Source organism: Podarcis filfolensis (assembly GCF_964270895.1).
Source record: "Podarcis filfolensis genome assembly, chromosome: 9".
NCBI classification, from domain to species: domain Eukaryota; kingdom Metazoa; phylum Chordata; class Lepidosauria; order Squamata; family Lacertidae; genus Podarcis; species Podarcis filfolensis.
Genome location: NC_139610.1, coordinates 67,447,549 through 67,466,379, shown reverse-complemented (window position 1 = coordinate 67,466,379; position 18,831 = coordinate 67,447,549). Strand labels below are relative to the sequence as shown.

Below are 18,831 nucleotides of genomic sequence, written 5' to 3'. Positions count from 1 at the left end.
TGGCGGGTTCAATATACCAACTGGGCTTGCTGCTGGTCCAAAGAGCACAGTCCAACATGCAATAGTACAGAACTACCTTGTATTTCTTGAGGTATCTCCCACCACAAGCAGCCTCCTTTAGTGACGCAGTCTTGAGTACCGAGTGAGGAAGGCTGGTGTGCCGTTCAAATATTTACAATGTCACCTGAGTGAGGACCAAGATCCCAGGGCAAACTTGCATCAGCTTTGCCAATGGGCTGCATTCAACATTCTCTGTCTGCTAATGCAAGGGACCTTGTGCTAGCAGAGGGGTAAGCTTTAATGTTACGCAACTGAGGGATCCAATGCAAAAGTCGCATCAGCAGAAACCCTTCGTGCAACAGGCTGCTCCACTTACTATGCAACAAAAGTTAGCAGCAACTTGCTTATGCGTTCTTTTGCCCAACAATGCTTCACTGGTGCAAAACTTATCTCCCGTGGAGCACTATACCACTAAATGACTTTAAGGCAGCACTGCATTGAATACACTCCAATATGTCCATAATCACTACTAGCCCCTTAAAAATGTCCTAGCCCACTTGCCTACATGGCTCTCTGTTGGGGTTTTGTGGCATACAGAGAGCATAAAGAGAAAACCCACCAACTCATCAAATTTATATAAGCTTCCCAAGCTGGCGGCCTAGGAATTATTCTTGCATGCCCTCAAGCAAATGGGCAAGACTGGCTATTGACAATAATGTGGTTTTGGTGGCCTTAAAAATCTGTGTTTTGTGGCAGGCAAGGGGACGCCGGTTGTGTGCGTGTGTGGACAGGACACCAGGGCCGGGTCAAGACATTTTGGCATCTGAGGTGAACCACAAAACAGCACCCCTCTTCCCTGCCAGGGAAGTCGGGGCAAGTGAAGATCTACATCAAGAACAAGGGGGAATGAAGACCTACATTGGGTTCTGCTGTCCCTGTTGATTCTGCCGCCTGAGGCAGTCACCTCACCTTGCCTCATGGGTTGGCCGGCCCTGCATAGCACCCTTTTGTTCCTGCTTTGCGTGGGTTGTTGGTTGGTTAAAGAAAAGGGTTTGCTTTGTTTTTGCACTGCCTCATCTAAAGATTGTCATGATTCTCTGGGTTGTTGTTTTTTAAATTTTATGAATGATCAACATTGGTAAAGAGGATGGTGATGTGTACTTGGAAACAATTAAAGGTTAATAGTTCACTGTGCAATTGTTTCTTCCTGCCTCGAGTGTGACTTCTGATCCTTTCCTTTTGGGCTAGGCTCCACTGGCCTTTATCAAGGGTGTTGCTATTTGCGGGTGGGATTGCACATGGGCAAATTCAGGGTGTACAATTGTAGTTTATTGGGAGATCCCACCCAACAAACCTGCTTCTCCGAAAGAGAGGACTTTCACGATAAGGAAGGTGAAAGAAAAATGGACTGGAAAGTGTTGGATAGTGCTTCCTTTGACACAGCATCATCAAACCTTCCTGCAACCAAATGAGGATATATGCTCATTAAGCAGCCAACATAATCTGCACTCCTTGCAAACAAAATCAGGATGAATTCTCAATAAGCAGGTCATCTGGATGTGCCTTTGGAAGCAAATCCTTCTTCCCTATCTTTTCGCTTCACTAAAAGACCACATGGTGGTGCATTGGTAGCTGAACTTCCAGTTGCTCCAGCAGCAACCTGACTTGATCCATTTCTGCCTGTAAACCCACCCCCCACATACTCAACAAACCACATACCCTTCCTCTGCTCTCCCCATCTCCCATCCCAACATGGAATCATAGAATTATAGAGCCCTGAGGGTCCTCTAGTCCAACCCCCTGCAGGAATCTCAACTAAAGCATACATGGCAGATGGCCATCCCTAAAACCTTAGCTGTGTCAGCAGTATGCATGGTCAGGCATTTGCCAGACCTCTACCCTGGATCCTCAACCCCACCTCTCTGCTTAAAGCACTCATGGGGGCTCTGCATTGTGCTACTATTCTGTTGTAGCTCATCCTGCATTTAGAAGAGTCTTGGTGTCCTTGTCTCCTTGTAAAGTAGCCAAACAAACATTCATTGCGCATATATATATATATATATATATATATATATATATATATATGCAGTGCAGTGGGAAGAAGCCAGAACCTCTCTCTGATGCACTGGATGTCTATGTGCACAAGCCTTTGTTAAACATGGGAGGAACATTTCAACTGCGATCCCCCAATTGGTTCAGTGAACTATGGTGTACATCAGGGGTAGGCAACCTAAGGCCCATGGGCCACAAGCAGCCCATGGGGGTCATTTGACTGGCCCCCGTACTGAGCCACCTGCTTGGTGAGTCCCTGCGCGCTGTGCTAAACCAGCGCAGTGCAGTGCAGGGACTCGCTTCCGCGGCACCGGAAACCGTGTCTGCGCAGATGCCAAAAATCACGGGCACGCACGCGCAATCCGGCCCATGGAGAGATCTCCACTGGAGTGAACCGGCCCAGGCAAGGTAAACCTTGCCAACCCCTGATCTAAATTGACTAGCAGCAGCAATGTGGGGGTTCAGACAGGAGTCTTCCCAACCCTATCAGGAGATGCCAAGAATTTAACCTGCATGAAAACCACCACTCAACAACTCCCCACCACATCATCAAAAAGTTACCCAGGATTCTTGCAGGCCTGTCTCAAGTTGTTGTTTCCACCACAGGCAGTCCTAATGATCTCCTGGAATAGCACCACACAACAGACAAATGCTACAGGTGCACTGGCTTGTCTCCATAGCAAACATGCACACCTGTAGATGCACCCCAGATCCCCTGGTCACTAGGCAAGTGTACACAAGTGTCACAAAGCAACCCTATGACCCCCACAGCAAGGTGGGATGGCACAGAGCCATTTCCTACCTCTCTGGAAGAGCAGGACCCTTTCCCATGCTACAAGGGTCTGTGGATGGCTATGCAGATTGCCTTGAGTAGGTAGGTTTCATGAAGCTGAGGCTCCAATACTTTGGCCACCTCATGAGAAGAGAAGACTCCCTGGAAGAGACCCTGATGCTGGGAAAGATGGAGGGCACAAGGAGAAGGGGACGACAGAGGACGAGATGGTTGGACAGTGTTCTAGAAGCTACCAGCATGAGTTTGACTAAACTGCAGGAGGCAATGGAAGACAGAAGTGCCTGGTGTGCTCTGGTCCATGGGGTCATGAAGAGTCGGACACGACTAAATGACTAAACAACAACAGGTAGGTTTCCCAAGGCACACCTGCGTGAGTAACAAATGCAAGCTTGCAACCGTCACTGCAGATCGCTGTGGCTGATACTGCTCAAGTCCACTGACAAGCTCTTACATGATATAAATGGATGTAGCATTTCAGAGACAGCGCTTAGCTGTTTGGTGCTGGGATTCTGGTTGGTTGTGCTTGCAAAACAGGCGGGGAGGGGGGAGAAGGTGCCAGAAATGGGCGGTGGTGTTTCATTTTCCCACCTGTGAGACTCAAAACTTCCATGGAGAGAAGGCCAACTGAAATGCTTCTTTAGCAATACCAGCGACCATACAGAGCAGGAACCTGAGTTCTCGAAAGCCAATTGGTACGTCAATATAGAGAAGGAAAAGATTGGCAAGTTAGTATAGGAGAAATTATGTGGAGCATAGTGTGGCAAAGAATCACTGCTGCAGAAAAGAGGTGGGTTAATTTTGCAGGATTTGGGTTATCAGTACTTAGTGGTTGCTCTAAGCTAGATGTTTCTAGGACACCTGACCCTATTACACGCCCTCCATCAGGGCTAGTAAAATCTAGTAGGGGGAGATTGCGCCATGCATTGTTTCACCCACGTTAAGGTACAAAGAGTTCCCAGGTAACAGTGACATTAAAAGGAAATAAATTTTAAAAATTGTCCAGTAGCACCTTAAAAAGGTAAAGGTAAAGGATGCCTGACAGTTAAGTCCAGTCACAGATGACTCTGGGGTTGCGGCACTCATCTTACTTTACAGGCCGAAGGAGCTGGCATTTGTCCTTAGACAGTTTTTCCGGATCATGTGGCCAGCATGACTAAGCCACTTCTGGCGAAACCAGAACAGCGCATGGAAACACCGTTTACCTTCCCGCCGGAGCGGTACCTATTTATCTACTTGCACTGGCATGCTTTCAAACTGTTAGGTTGGCAGGAGCTGGGACCGAACAATGGGAGCTCATTCCATTGCCGGGATTTGAACTGCCGACCTTCTGATTGGCAAGCCCAAGAGGCTCAGTGGTTTAGACCACAGCGCCACCCGTGTCCCTTCTTCAGAAGAAGTGTGCATGCACACAAAAGCTTATACCCAGAACAAACTTAGATGGTCTCTAAGGTGCTACTGGACAATTTTTTTATTTATTTCAACTGCATCAGGCCAACACGGCTACCTGCCTGAATTTAAAAAGGAAAGTAACGCTTGTACTGCATAGCCAATGCACAGCTATTGCAACCCTGCAGATATATAAAAGAGTGAAACTGTTTCCTGTTCCCACTCAGATCATCTGCTGCTTTGAGATTCCTTGGCCAGAGAGAGAACGTTCCCAGCTGTTTCCACTGATCAGGATTTGTGAAAACCAAGAAGGGTGGAGCAGCTACATTCCTTTTGCTTCTGGCTCATCACTCAAACAAGCACAAGTGTTCAAAAACCTTTTGAGTCCAAGGAAACCTCATTTTACTGTCTACATGGATGAAGCGGGGGGCAGGTTGGGAAGACTGCAACTCTCACGGTTGCTTCCCTCTGCCCCAAAGTGATGAGAGCCCTTAGCTTTTGTGTTCACATATAGAAAATTTTGCCTTAGCTCAGCAATGTCCACAATGTTCACAGCTGCTCTCTAAGGTTTTGTGCCTCTCACTTCCCAGCCTCACCTAGAGCCAGAACCTTAAGGTGATTCTGAGCAAACTCTGCTCTGTCCTGAAGTCCACCCTACACCAGCTGATACCAAAGTGGTGCTCTCCAAATATTTGGTCTGCAACTCCCTTTAGCCCCAGTCAGGATTTTACTACCTTACAACACTCCAACCATCTGCGAGTGGAAGAACGGGATATCTTACACAGTTGACTGTCCCAAAATTTATTCATGTTTTACCATGGAGATGTTTCTCGATGCACTGGGAGGTTGCCCAGGAGGGAATGCGACTCTTTGGGTGAAAAAGGTTTCCCCATCCAGGTTATAAAATAGAACATGTTAAGCGGCCTACTTTTTTTGGAAGAACACAACTGAGTTTTGTTCAGCCATGTAACAAGGCGACGGGGACGGAGGACTAGATTAGGGGAATTTGAGGACTCGGATCTTGAAGTCTCCTTCCACCGCAATGTACTCGATGGTCTTCAGGCCCAGCCGGTTGAGGAAGGAGATTTCGTGGCCCTCTGCCAGAAGCACCTTGATCTCACCGGGAAGAAAGGTGAAGGAAAGCTGCAAGAAGCAAAAGAAAGAATCATGACGAGTGTGGGAGACACCATTTTTTTTTTAACATGCTCCAAAGGGGAATGGCAGCCATTTTGTAGACAGTGCGAGTGGCTGTCCAGAGAGTGTTGATTCGCATCTTCATCACCTCAACATACTGCCTCCCTGCATGATTAGGGAAGTTTTCGATGCTGGATGTTTTATTGTGTTTTTAATATTCTGTTGGGAGCCGCCCAGAGTGGCTGAGGGAGCCCAGCCAGATGGGTGGGGTACAAATAATAAATAAAGTAAGTATTATATTATTATTATTATTATTATTATTATTATTATTATTATTATTATTATTATAGAGCCAGGAATCCCAGGAAAGCCACCTCCCTGCCTGTTCCACTCGCCTTCATTGGAGTGGATGAGCAGATTTTATTTCTGTGTCACTTTTCATTCAAATTTATCTCAAAGCGGCTCACAAACGATAAATAGCAATGACATAATAAAATAAAATAAAATAGAACATCACAAACACAGCATTGATCATATAAAATAATTAACAAATCATCAGTCAAATAATCATCAACAAAACAATCACAGTCTATAAAACACTAACAAAACAGCAACTAAAAAATAAAATGAACATCACCAATATATGCATTTTTCTGCACATCTTCAGTAAGTGCATTTGGTATACACTGCTAAGCCCTCACCTGAACTTTGCCGTCCTGCTCAAAAGGGAAGTCGCTTTCTCTCTGCTCTTCTCCCCATTCCCCATTCTCCTTAGAGTTGCACACGATGGTGTTCACATCCCCCTTGCAGTCAAAACGCGGGTTGAAGTGAAGGGCGATGTTGTCGCAGTCTTGGCCCAGATTCACAACAAATCTTGGAGAGGATGGGAGACAGAACTGTTGCTGTATGTATCTGAATTCACATGTGTGACAAGCATTCACATATGTCCACACACACACACACACACACACACACCACAACATGAGCTTTGGGGTCTTTTGCTAGCGCTATAACATGTGTCTGTTTATGAGTATGTGTTTGCCTCTATTCCTGCCTAAATAAAACCCCTGACATCCAATAACATTGTTTTATTCTGGGCTGGCAATCCTAAAGACCCCCGAAATGCCAGACAGGTCACCCAGTAATTTTTAGAGAGAAAATCCAATAGCTTTACCCTTAAGATTGTTGAGAGGGAAATCAAAAAAGAAAGCTCAGTTTATTACACAAAGTGAAAATTGCAGAATCCATGCATGCTGTTTCAGACGGTAAAATTACAATTTTAGCAGGCAGCAAATCCTACCATGCGTACACACCTTGATCTGGAGAGGGACAGAACCCTTAACTTATTTTCAAAGCCTGGCATGGGCCTGACAATTTTGCCAGAGAACCCACATTAATAGCAAGTTAAGAAATTGAGGTGGGGGTGGGAGACAGAATAGATCTGTCCTTAAGGCGTTTGCTGATTCCTTGGGACCTAGGAGAGCCCACCAACTGTTCTGAACTTGGTGTATTTATAATATTTCTTGCTAATGCATCTTAGTGGGGAATGGAGGGGTGCTTGAGGTGAGCAATTCCAGTAGCTCTTGTTGTCTTTCCCCCAGAGTTCCCACCCAGCTCAACCATTTTGCAAATTAAATGTTTGAATGAAACTCACCCTTGTGAGCTTTGACTGCACTGGGTGATGGGAATTGTAGTCCCAAAACATCTAGAGGGCTGAGTTTGCCTATGCCTGGTCTATTGATGGCCCCCATCCAAGAATTGGGATAGACCAGGCATAGGCAAACTCAGCCCTCCAGATGTTTTGGGACTACAGTTCCCATCATCCCTGACCACTGGTCCTGTTAGCTAGGGATGATGGGAGTTGTAGTCCTAAAACATCTGGAGGGCTGAGTTTGCCTATGCCTGGAATAGACTCTACTTGGCAACTTGATGTACATGCAATGACCTTTATACAAGGCGTGAGGAACTCACGATGCTCCCCTGAATACCTTCAGGGCACGTTTTGAGATGAGGCTGGTATGAGGTTTGTACCAACATCAAGCCAGGTTTGTGATGGAGAATCTCATGTCATATTTAAAAATGGAAAACGAGCAAGGTCCCAACTAAAGAAGAATGGCAACTTAAGCTGACAGAATATGCGCAGCTCACAGACTTAACAGATAGAATAAGAGAACAAGAACAACATACGTCTAGAGAAGACTGGAAAACATTTATTGAATATATGGGGGGGATGTGTACCCCTGTAAACGCTGGCAGCATTAAGAGAAATTCAACAGTGTAAATAAGTTTTGATGGATGAAATGATGGAATACTGAATGGTTTAGTTTTTGTAAAATATGCAGGGATTTATGATATGCAAAATAAACCATGGAAAAAGAAGAAGGGAAGTCATTGATATTTTAAGGATGTTAAAATGAGTATTTTAAATTGCAAAAAAGAAAATTTAATAAAAATGTGTGTGTGTGTGTGTGTGTGTGTGTGAGAGAGAGAGAGAGAGAGAGAGAGAGAGAGAGAGAGAATCTCATGTCATATTTAAGCTATGACAACCTTTATGCAATCTACAGAGCTAAACCATATTATAAGTTTCAACTGACACACCTATGTTCAGAAGAAACACATGTGTGAGTAGCTTACTGGATTTTCATAGAAGCAGCAACTGCTATGCAGCTCCCTATACTAGGCATAGACACATGCTAGCCAGAATATCTTCTGTGTGATTTGGGCTCCATGAAAACACTTCGATTTTAAAATTAAAATAAAAAACCAGGTTAGACCACTCATTGTTGCAGAGTATTCTGAAGCAATTATATGTCTCAAGCTGCAGGTAGACTGATGATGTCAGGGGCTGGACTGAGGAGGAATGGTGGGGACGCTCCCCCCTTCTGCTGAACCTTCCCAAGAACAAGAGGACAGTATAGATCTAGAACAGCGGTTTGCAGAAGGCCATAGTTCAGAGGCTGCAATGGAGATGGGAAATATTGGGAGAGGGACAGCAGGAAGAAGAAACACTGGGGGAGAGATAACTAACAGACTCAGTGTCTTTGGAGAGCATTCCTGATTCACCCTGCCCAGGACCAGGCGAGCATTAAAGGTAGTAGAACAGAAGGCTCAGAGGCAGAAAGCTCAGATTAGCCATTATAAGGGCGACGTAGATTAGGAGGGATGGAGGGGGTTGGACTTTATTTGGAGCAATGCCATTATTTTAGGGAGGCTGCATTCCTTCGTCTCTGTGATCTATGGAATAAATTACTTGGTAAGATTTCCTCTTGTTTGTCTGCTTGCTGGCTGCCACTGGGGGAGGGATCAGATTCCCTGAAGCCTGAAAGATGAGGTGAAATGATGGAGCCTAAATCATGCTTCCCCATGACACGTACGGTACATAACTCATGCCAATGCCCAGCCCCACATTCCCCCTTCAATAAGTCACAACAAAAATGGAAGCAAGAAGAATTACCGACAAAAGAAGAATGGCAGATGAAATTGATGGACTATGCAGAATTGGATAAATTAACAGGAAGGATTCGAAACCTGCAGGACCAGAGATTCTTAGAAGACAGGAGTAAATATATGAACTATTTGAAAAGTAATAGTAATGAACAGATTACGCCAGTAGGACTGCAAGAAGTTTTGTAAGGAGGACTGTATGAAATATTTCAAGAAAGACTTTGAGGAGAATTATTAGTTGATGATAATTAAGAGTAATAGATAAATTAAAAAATGCAGAATAAGTGATAAAGAACGGAAAATCATCAGAGGTGTTGATGGAAGTCTAAAACATTGCATAAGATAAGAAGTTATGTTATATGATTGTTGGAAATGAGATGTTGAAAAAACTAATAAAATTATTTTTTTAAAGTCACAACAACCTTGTAAGGTAGGGCTGCGTTCTCTTCTGGGCAGGCTTCCGAGGGCCGTATGTCAGAGGTGTGGAGGACCCCACTTGGCTCCTGTAACCTAAGGTTCCTCAGCCCACCACAAGCAGGAGCAAAAGCACCACAAGTCCCAGCATTACTTGGAGACACTTTCCCCTCCTTCTCAACTTACTCTTTGCAATCGGGCAAGATCTTCCCCTTCACCTCAACCGTCTCTCCATGCTGAAGTTTCAGATGAGTAGCAACCAGTCCCTGCAGCAGGAGAGGAAAGACTTATTTGAGATTCAGGAGAGAAAGGCAGGGCTGTCTTAAGCATACGTGGCGCCGGGGTGAAAAGATCTGCCCGGCGCCACCACCAGCCCCAGGTTGCCCAGTCCCAGGTACACAGGAGAGCAGAGCCAGCTGGCTGCCTCAGCATCTCACTGGCTCGGTCGCACCCGAACTCGCGGTGCAGAAGAGCCCATCGCAACGCTCCTACCAACGGGTGGGCTCTGCCCCGGACTCAACTCTCGGGCCCCAAATTCTCGGCCTGGCGCCCCTGAGAGCCCAGTACCCGGGTGCCCTGCACCCCTAGCGCCTATGGGTAAGATGGCCCTGGAGAAAGAGGAGTGGAAATTAAACCAAGAAAACCAAATTGAAAGTATGGATCATGTCTTTGCTCACCAAGCCTAACAGATAAGCTTCGGGGGGTTTTATCAAGGTTTTTTTTTTTAAGCATTTTCTTAAGTTCCTCATGTATTAGTAAAGACATGCCACATATGAAAAAAACCCAATCTTTTTATATGCAACAACAGCTGCCAGGGTAGTGATTGCTACTAAATGGAAATCTGAGGATACACCAACAAAGGATTTGTAAATTAAGTGAGTATCTACAATTGGCAAAATTAACTTCAATTATAAGATATCAATCAAATCAAAAGTTAAGAATGGAGTGGAAATAATTTGAAGATTATATGTCAAAATATTGTTCTAAAAATGACATGTTAAAAGGCTTAGAATGAAAAAGGTAAGCAATAACAAAACCAATAAAGAAAGAAGGAAAAATCAGAATTTAACAAAAATAATTTATTATAGAATGCAAGGGGGGAAAAGTAGAAAGAAATATAAAGAAGTCGAATTGCTGTGGAGGGAAGTAGAGGGGGGGTTATAATTAAATGTATAATTATGCAGCTGTTGTAATTTAGATATTTTATTTTATGTGAGGGAATCATTGGGAATTTTGGTTATTAGGTATATATGTTAAGTTTCAATAAAGATCTTTGAAAATTTAAAAAAAGAAAGAAAAGAAAGTATGGATCATGGAGGAGCAGACTTCCCAGTTGCTACAAGACAGGACAAAAGGAAGCAAACCAGCAATAAATAAATAGACAATAAATAGGAACCTATTTAAGCTTGAGGGCCACATTTACTTCTTGGTAACTTTCTAGGGGCCACATGCAAGTGGTGGGTGGGGACAGAGGCCGAAGTGGGTGGAGCTACCGTCATAATTTGCACAGTGCCATGGTGGGCCACACACCCTTCTCTGTCCTTCAGCCAACCAGCCACTGTGAGAACTTAAGGACACCCCCCATAAATGCATAATTTTATTTGTATTCTACCTTTCCATAGTTAAAGCCATGAGCAAGGCGGCTTACAACCTGGGGGGGGAAAGCATAATTACAGTAAAGGTGTGTGTGTGTAGCACATACTACCAAATGACGACAGAGCAGTTTCTGTAAGAATAAGTAAGGTAAAGGTAAAGGGACCCTGACCATTAGGTCCAGTCGTGACCAACTCTGGGGTTGCGGCGCTCATCTCGCTTTATTGGCCGAGGGAGCCAGCGTACAGCTTCCGGGTCATGTGGCCAGCATGACTAAGCCGCTTCTGGTGAACCAGAGCAGCACACAGAAACGCCGTTTACCTTCCCGCCGGAGTGGTACCTATTTATCTACTTGCACTTTGACGTGCTTTCAAACTGCTAGTTTGGCAGGAGCTGGGACCGAGCAACAGGAGCTCACCCCGTCGTGGGGATTCAAACCGCCAACCTTCTGATCGGCAAGCCCTAGGCTATGAGGTTTAACCTACAGCGCCACCTGCGTCATAATTACAGTAGTCATAAACAATAAATAAAACTTCAAAATACACAACAAAATTAAACACTTTCCACATAGAATCATAGAAATGTTGAGATGGAAGGGACTCCCAGGTTCCTCTATTATTGGGTTGCCATATTTTAAAAAGTGAAAATTCGGACACAAAGTTGTTGAATTTTATCTCAAAAGAAGTAGTTGTTTTTGAGCTGTTTTTAATGAAATCCACCAAAATCTACACTTCCAACATGGGTTGCCAAATGTCCAGATTTCCCTGGACATTGCAGCTATTTCCGCCCTGACACTGTTTCTGACTACCGAATCCCGGCTATGTCCTGGAAATTCCAGACATATGGCAAGCCTTCTGTTCCAACCCTCCGCAGCAGAAGAATCTCTCCCACAGCTGGGTGAGCTCGAACTACCAACATAAGATCTAAAGTTAAGATACAAAAAATTAATATAAAAAACAAGCAACAACCTCCCCCCCCAAACCCCTCTAAGCAATACCCCAAATCAGTTCAGCAGCCTAGATTTTGCAGCTGGAGTCAGTCCGAGGCGTCCCAGGCCAGGTGGGCAAAGGCCTCCAGGGATTTTTGTGTAACAGGTCTCTCCAAACCAAGATGGCCTTGGCTACCTACAACTAGATCAATCCTCTTTGTCCAGCTACCTCTAAAAACAAACCTTCAAGCCCCAAAACAAGTGATCGCCGTGGCAGTTAAAATTTGTGTTCAGATTCCACAGCCAGCCCCTCTTGAACGAGCCACCAATGCATGCAGTCCCTGAGAAAATGGAAATGAGAATACAGTGGACACTCGGGTTGTGAACGTGATCCGTGCGGGATGTGCGTCCGCAACCTACAGCGTCTGCAACCCACAGCAGCGTGTCTGCACATGTGCGGGTTTCAATTCAGCGCTTCTGTGCATGAGCAAAGTGCGATTTAGCGCTTCTGTGCATGTGAGACCACCGAAAACCGGAAGTAACCCATTCCGGTACTTCCGCGTTTCGGCGGTCTGTAACCCGCCGAAAAAACACACAACTTGAAGCGTCTGTAACCCGAGGTATGACTGTACAGGACCAAGGAAGCAGCAGCAGCTAAGCCAGGTAGGAATAGACAGGGCTTGTCCACACTTTGGCTTGCCCCATGCCTAGCAAGCACAGATCCAAGCGGTTTTGCCATTACCCCCTATAAAAACCGCTCTTTGGTGATAAATTGGAACAAATGGCAATTTGCAAAAAGCATGACTGCCATTTCATAGGAATCATAGAATCAGAGTTGGAAGGGACCCTGGGGGTCATCTAGTCATCCTGCAATGCAGGAACACACACCTGTCCCGAATGGGGATCAAACCTGAGACCTTGGCATGATCAGCACCATGCTCTAACGGACGGAGCTATCCAGCATTTGTGCCAATTCAGCACTAAGTTGCTAGTTTCCCCAGCACCACTCCTTCAGTCCAAATCAGAACCCTAAATGTGTTCAGAGTTAGATCTGTGGGTTAAACCACAGAGCCTAGGGTTTGCAGATCAGAAGGTTGGCGGTTCGAATCCCCACGATGGGGTGAGCTCCCATTGTTCAGTCCCTGCTCCTGACAACTTAGCAGTTTGAAAGCACGTCAAAAGTGCAAGTAGGTAAGTAGGTACCACTCTGGCGGGAAGGTAAACTGCATTTCCCTGCGCTGCTCTGGTTCACCAGAGTCATGCTGGCCACATGACCCGGAAGATGTACGCCGGCTCCCTCGGCCAATAAAGCCAGATGAGAGCCGCAACCCCAGAGTCGGCCACGACTGGACCTGATGGTCAGGGGTCCCTTTACCTTTTATCCTGTGAAAAGGAAGCCATCAGATTCACTGTGAAATTTTAATGCTAAGGAGCATCGTTCAGTATGGTGAATTTACACACTGGGTTTTAGAAATCCCATTTATTCTGTGAGGTCCTTACTTAAAACCTTGGCTCACATCCCCTTTGATCATGCAAAAAAGTCTTTTTGTTGTTGTTGTTGTTGCATGCATTCATCTCTTCAGTTACCTTTGTCTCTCCTGAAATAAGAAGCTCTTTAGGACAAGACACCAATCTTTTTTAGAGAGCAGTGTGTGTGTGTGTGTGTGTGTGTGTGTGTGTGTGTGTGTGTGATCAGTGGCACAGCATCATCAACAGAGATCAGTCCTGCTGACAAAGCACCAAGAACGTTCACTTAAGAAACCAGAAACAAGAAGAAATGCAAGTTGCGCACAACAGTTATCAGGAAACAGGCTAACTTTTCTCCAAAGAGAACAACCCAAGAACATCAGGAGAACCTGTTAGATGAGGCCAAGGACCCATCTAATCTACCTACCATCCTATTCTTACCGTGGCCAACCAAACGCCCGTGGGAAATCTGCAACCAGGACCTGATTACAAGAGCCTTCTCCCTTCCTACAGTTTCCAATAACTGGTATTCAGAACCATTACTGCCTCTGACCGGCTACTTATTAATGCCCCTTAGTTCTCCAGCCCTGCTCAGTTACAGTAGCACGTCTTGCAACCTCAGCAGCAACAGCCTGTTGTCCTAACAGTAACAATCCAGGACTCACACACTCCATGACACCGTCCTCCTAGGGTGCAGCCAGTGAATAAAGGCAGCGAGGCTCTCTTCCCTCTATTCTCAGCTCTGTGACTCAGCGAAAGAAGTCAAGGCAGCTGCCTTTTTAAAGGACTCAGCCAGGAAGACCCCCCCCAGCTGTTTTTAAATAGCTGGGCAAACTGCATCACATGACTGAAAGTGTGTGTTGTGAGTGGAGGGTCTGCTCAGATATCCAGAAATTCAAGCTGGGGGAAATCAGAGTCAATGGGCAAAAAAACCAAACCTCTAACCTGTTTCAGATGAATGGGAACACTGATAACAAACACAAGCGGCTGACACTATTTCTGCGTGCAATCGATGCCAGCAACCTCCTGGCTGGCATTTGCTGAAACATTTGTTCATTGTTTGATCTGGGTTTTGGATGCCAGCAGAAAAGCAGGCAGCATAAGACACTGGAAAGACTTAGATGTAAATCACTTTTATTGGCTTTCGGTGAGGTAGGGCAGGACCCAAAAGTAGCCTTGCATGGTCAACGCTCCTGGTTCACAAAGATTTGTGCAAAAGTTGGAAGTGCAGCTTAACCAGAAAGCTTTAAAAAGTCTATATGTTCCTGAACTCTAAAGTTCAGGAATGCTTTGGTATACCCCATATTGTATGTCTCTGTGGCTGGAAGTCTCTGTCCCTTTGGAGACAAGCAAAGGGGTTTGTTGTTGTTTTAATTGTATCCCACTCATCTGATTGGGTTGCCCCAAGCCACTCTGGGTGGTAAATTAGATTCTGTTTGCATTTAAGTCAGAAACTACCTAATTCTCACTTCTCAAACTAATACATGAACTGAAACACAAGAATCTTGCAAGCTTTGCATTTCTCCAAATTTTGTGATGCAGTTCTCCAGCCAACGTGGTACAGAAATGCATATATTGTGACCGTAACATAAAAATGCATGGTATTAGGGAAACCGTCATGCAAAAATCTGTACGTTAAAAATCTGCATACAAAAGTGTGCGTATTGTGAGAAATTCGCACAGATATACTATTGAATTTTCATGGGGATATTTTTTCAAGGTAGTTTGCTGTGGAAATCTAACCGGACACTGTAAAAAGGAAAGAAACCAAATTTTACAGACTCGCCCACCCCTACTGGACCAACGTTCTCTGATCAAGGTTGTTGTGCTTGTGTAACACTTGCGAAGAACCTCAAATGAGAATAACAAGTAAGAAAATCAGGATGTAACCCCCCAAATTAGCTCTGGGACACCATAAATCATGCACCCATTGCATCTAAGAGTATTCTGTGAAGGACTGCGTTGATTCCTGTCCAGCCCAAAGCTCAACTCTATCTGCAAGGCACTGAAAAGGGCATGTAAGTAAACCCCCCAATATCTAAAATAAGTTTAAAAATAATAACTGGGGGTGCCTATGCCCAAATTTGCCCCAAATGAGGGCAAATTGTAAGCAAGCACAATTCATTACATTGCACAACATCATTGCTGATCACAAGACACATCTGTTAAGGCACAGGTCTGAGCTTCCAGATTTCCATCTTCGCGGAACTTGAGTCAACATGCTGCTGCCTTCTTATCTTAAACCGGCAGTCTTTTCGATAATTGAATTAATAAACATCCCTTTAATGATGCCTCCAGAGACTCTGAAAAAATGGCAAAAATGGCAAAGTGATCTTTTAACGGTCCAGGAAAAGCAAGCATATCTGGGCAGAGTCAAAGAAGCAGTTGTTTGTGGAATAAAAGACCTTGCAGCAAGAAAGCACCTTCAGAGAAGGAACGGATTGTTTCCCAGGAAGAGTTCTGCCCTGCCTTTGCTGGAATCTTTTGGCAATCTTTGGAACATTATCGCCCCCTTGGGAATTCAACACACAGGAAGAGGAATGCACCTGCAAGCTTACGTCCACTTTCTCTTCTTCTTCTATTTAACCCATGGGTAGGTAAACTAAGGCCTGGGGGACGGATCAATCCCATTTGCCTTCCAAATTTAGCCCACGGACAGTCCGGGAATCAGCGTGTTTTTACATGAGTAGAATGTGTGCTTTTATTTAAAATGCATCTCTGGGTTATTTCCCACCCGGAAACCTGTGTCCCCACTGTGGAAGGACATGTGGATCCAATACTGGCCTTCGCAGTCACTTACGGAATCACTGTTAAGACCGTGTTCATGGAAGACAATCTTACTCAGCTACGAGGGATTGCCAAAGAAGACGACAACAACAACATTCCCTGGAGGCTGGAACTGCCACCTCCTTGGCAGACCCCGCCATGCCACGTCTACAGCAACCTCTTGGCAAATAGGAGGCACTGCAGGTCCCTTCTCACCCTTGTTCCCTGTTATGTACTAACCTTGGATCCTAGAACAATAGGCAAGTAGGATCCTAGAATGCAACAACTGATTGGCTTGCAGGGGAAGACCAATCAGGCTCCAGGAAGAAGTTAATCAGCCTATTAGGCTGGTAGGATCGTAGAATGCAACAACTGATTGGCCTGCAGGAAAAGACCAATCAGGCTCCAGGAGGGAAGCAGAATCAGCCAATCAGATGGGACTCATGGTGTAAATAATGTATATAAAGACCTGAGGTTTGGGGGGAAATTAAATCACTGTTTTACAAGCTGCAATAAAGAGCATGAAATCACTACAGGACTCCAAGTATATTTCACTGGTGATGAAGGTGGGATCCATGTAATCATCATTCCCCCCCCCCCTTGATCCTGATGTAGAGCTTCACTCACCCCACTTCTCCCTGACAGGGCAGGGGGACACCCTTTTATAATTCCCCTCTGGTGCCAAAATGTCTCGGGACAGCTCTGCCTGTCTCTTATTCCACATTGCTGATGATGGCTCTTCTCCACCATGTGTAACATTACTTTATTTGCCCCATTCTCTGTCCTGCACTCACTTCTAAAGCCCAGCCTGTCAGCTCACTGTTCCGAAGGATGTTTCTTAGCATTTTAATCTCACAGTGGATCTGGCAGCCTCCACTTCACAGAATATCTGCCTCTAAACACATTTAGCAATATTTGTTCGAGCAGAGACTTGTGCCCTAGATGCATATAGTGAGCTCAGTCAGGAGAGCATGAGACTCTCAGTCAAGCCCCACATTGGAGAAAAGATCCCTGCATTGTGGGGGATTGGACTTGATGACACTCAGAATTCCTTCCAACAATTCTACAATGTTATGTTTTTTATAATAATACTAATAAATTTTTATTCATACCCCACCATTCCCAGTTCAAAAACTGGGCTCAGGCGGCTAACAACAAATTTAAAACAATTATAAAAGCAGCATAAAATACAGTATAAAAACATGAATAACAATAAAATTCAAAAATAAAAAATCAATTTAGGGGAAATAAGCATTAGATAATCCCCAGGGCAGGAGACGCGGGTGGCGCTGTGGGTTAAACCACAGAGCCTAGGACTTGCCTATCAGAAGGTCGGCGGTTCGAATCCCCGCGACGGGGTGAGCTCCCATTGCTCGGTCCCTGCTCCTGCCAACCTAGTAGTTCTGGTTCACCAGAAGCAGCTTAGTTATGCTGGCCACATGACCCGGAAGCTGTACGCCGGCTCCCTCGGCCAATAAAGCGAGATGAGCGCCGCAATCCCAGAGTCGGCCACGACTGGACCTAATGGTCAGTGGTCCCTTTACATTTACGTTTAATCTCCAGGGCTAGCTGGCTGAATTGGTCCTACTTGGGCCAGCGAGGAGGCCAGGGGAGAATTAGCTGTGGGGTCTCAGAGCAGGTGATCTTCATAAAAGGGGAGGGGGAGGGAAGAGAAGAGAAGGGAAGGGAAATAAAAGATCAGGCTAAATTCAAATTAAACGCCAGGTGGAATAGCTCTGTCTTACAGGCCCGACGGAAGGAGGTTAAATCCTGAAGGGCCCTAGTTTCATGGGACAGAGCATTCCACCAGGTCGGGAGCCATCACTGAGAAGGCCCTGGCCCTGGTGGAGGATAGTCTGACTTCCTTAGGGCCCGGGACCTCTAAACTATGGTTATTCATGGACCTTAAGGTCCTCTGTGGGGCATACCAGGAGAGGCGGTCCCGTAGATACGAGGGCTGGAAGCTGCCCAGAGTGGCTGGGGCAACCCAGTCAGATGGGCGGGGTATATTATTATTGGTAAGCCTTCAAATGAACTCCTCCCCACTACTTTATTTTTACTTAAAAACTCCCCAGGGAGGTGGTGCTGACGAGAGGGTTGTTTAGCTCTCCCACATCGAAATATAAAAAGCAAGTCCTTTAATAAGACCTGCAACTTGCTTCAGCCAATAGGTGGCACACTCAGCATTAGTTATTAGCAGTTATGTTTTGGAAAACAAGAACACACCTTGTAAACTGCATTTTAGGGGAGCAAAAGGGAACAAATAGTAGGCTTCTTTGACTCTAGAGAAAAGAGAAAGCAGCAGCAGCGTCTTGGCCTCGCTTCTCTTAAAAACATAGCAATGCATTTGTAAAACCAAATTGAATTATATTTAAGATACCCTCCCATTTATACTGAACTGTCACAATTCAAGCAGAAAGTCACAGAAGAACATCTAAGTTTGCATTTGTGCCATCACATGCAAGCCTTAGCTAACTGAAGAGGACAACAAAAATCCAAAAAACTGCGGCTGAATCCCGTTTTGTATGTTTGATGCAGTTTTGCACAGTAAACACACCACCCCTCCCACTTCAGATGAGGACAACCTTTGATGCTGCTTCGTACAGAGGGGGGGCCCCTATCAAGATGGCCCCCAAGAGAGAGAAATGTTTGAGGTCAATGACTCAGGAAACCCCGGCAGAGGGCATCATGGCTTCCTCTTTGCTGTCAACCAAAAGCAGAAGAGCATAATCCAAAAGATGTTATAAAATACAGGTGGGGACCGTCAGGACAGGGAGCCAAATGTGGCCCCCAGGACCTTCTTATCTGGCCCTTGGAAGTATGCCCAGGCTACAACCCTCACCAACCCATTAGA

General features: G+C 45.3%; 1 protein-coding gene across 1 annotated transcript; it reads right to left on the bottom strand.

Annotated features, from left to right (window-relative positions):
• Nucleotides 1-5,016: 5,016 nt before the first annotated feature.
• Nucleotides 5,017-14,013, bottom strand: LOC310742468 (16 kDa beta-galactoside-binding lectin-like). Its single transcript, XM_083572007.1, has 4 exons — nucleotides 13,877-14,013; nucleotides 9,410-9,489; nucleotides 6,067-6,238; nucleotides 5,017-5,374 (listed from the first exon to the last, which is right to left on the bottom strand). Exons 1-4 carry the CDS (start codon nucleotides 13,883-13,885, stop codon nucleotides 5,228-5,230), a joined length of 408 nt encoding a protein of 135 aa, XP_083428133.1. The 5' UTR covers nucleotides 13,886-14,013; the 3' UTR covers nucleotides 5,017-5,227.
• Between the last annotated feature and the right edge of the window lie 4,818 nt (nucleotides 14,014-18,831).

What these genes read in the sequence shown, in the direction of transcription:
- LOC310742468 (XM_083572007.1), bottom strand. An exon ending in ATCTTGCCCGATTGCAAAGA is followed by an intron (nt 6,239 to 9,409) that starts GTAAGTTGAGAA and finishes ATCCTCTCCAAG; the next exon opens with ATTTGTTGTGAATCTGGGCC. An exon ending in AGCAGGACGGCAAAGTTCAG is followed by an intron (nt 5,375 to 6,066) that starts GTGAGGGCTTAG and finishes TGCTTCTTGCAG; the next exon opens with CTTTCCTTCACCTTTCTTCC.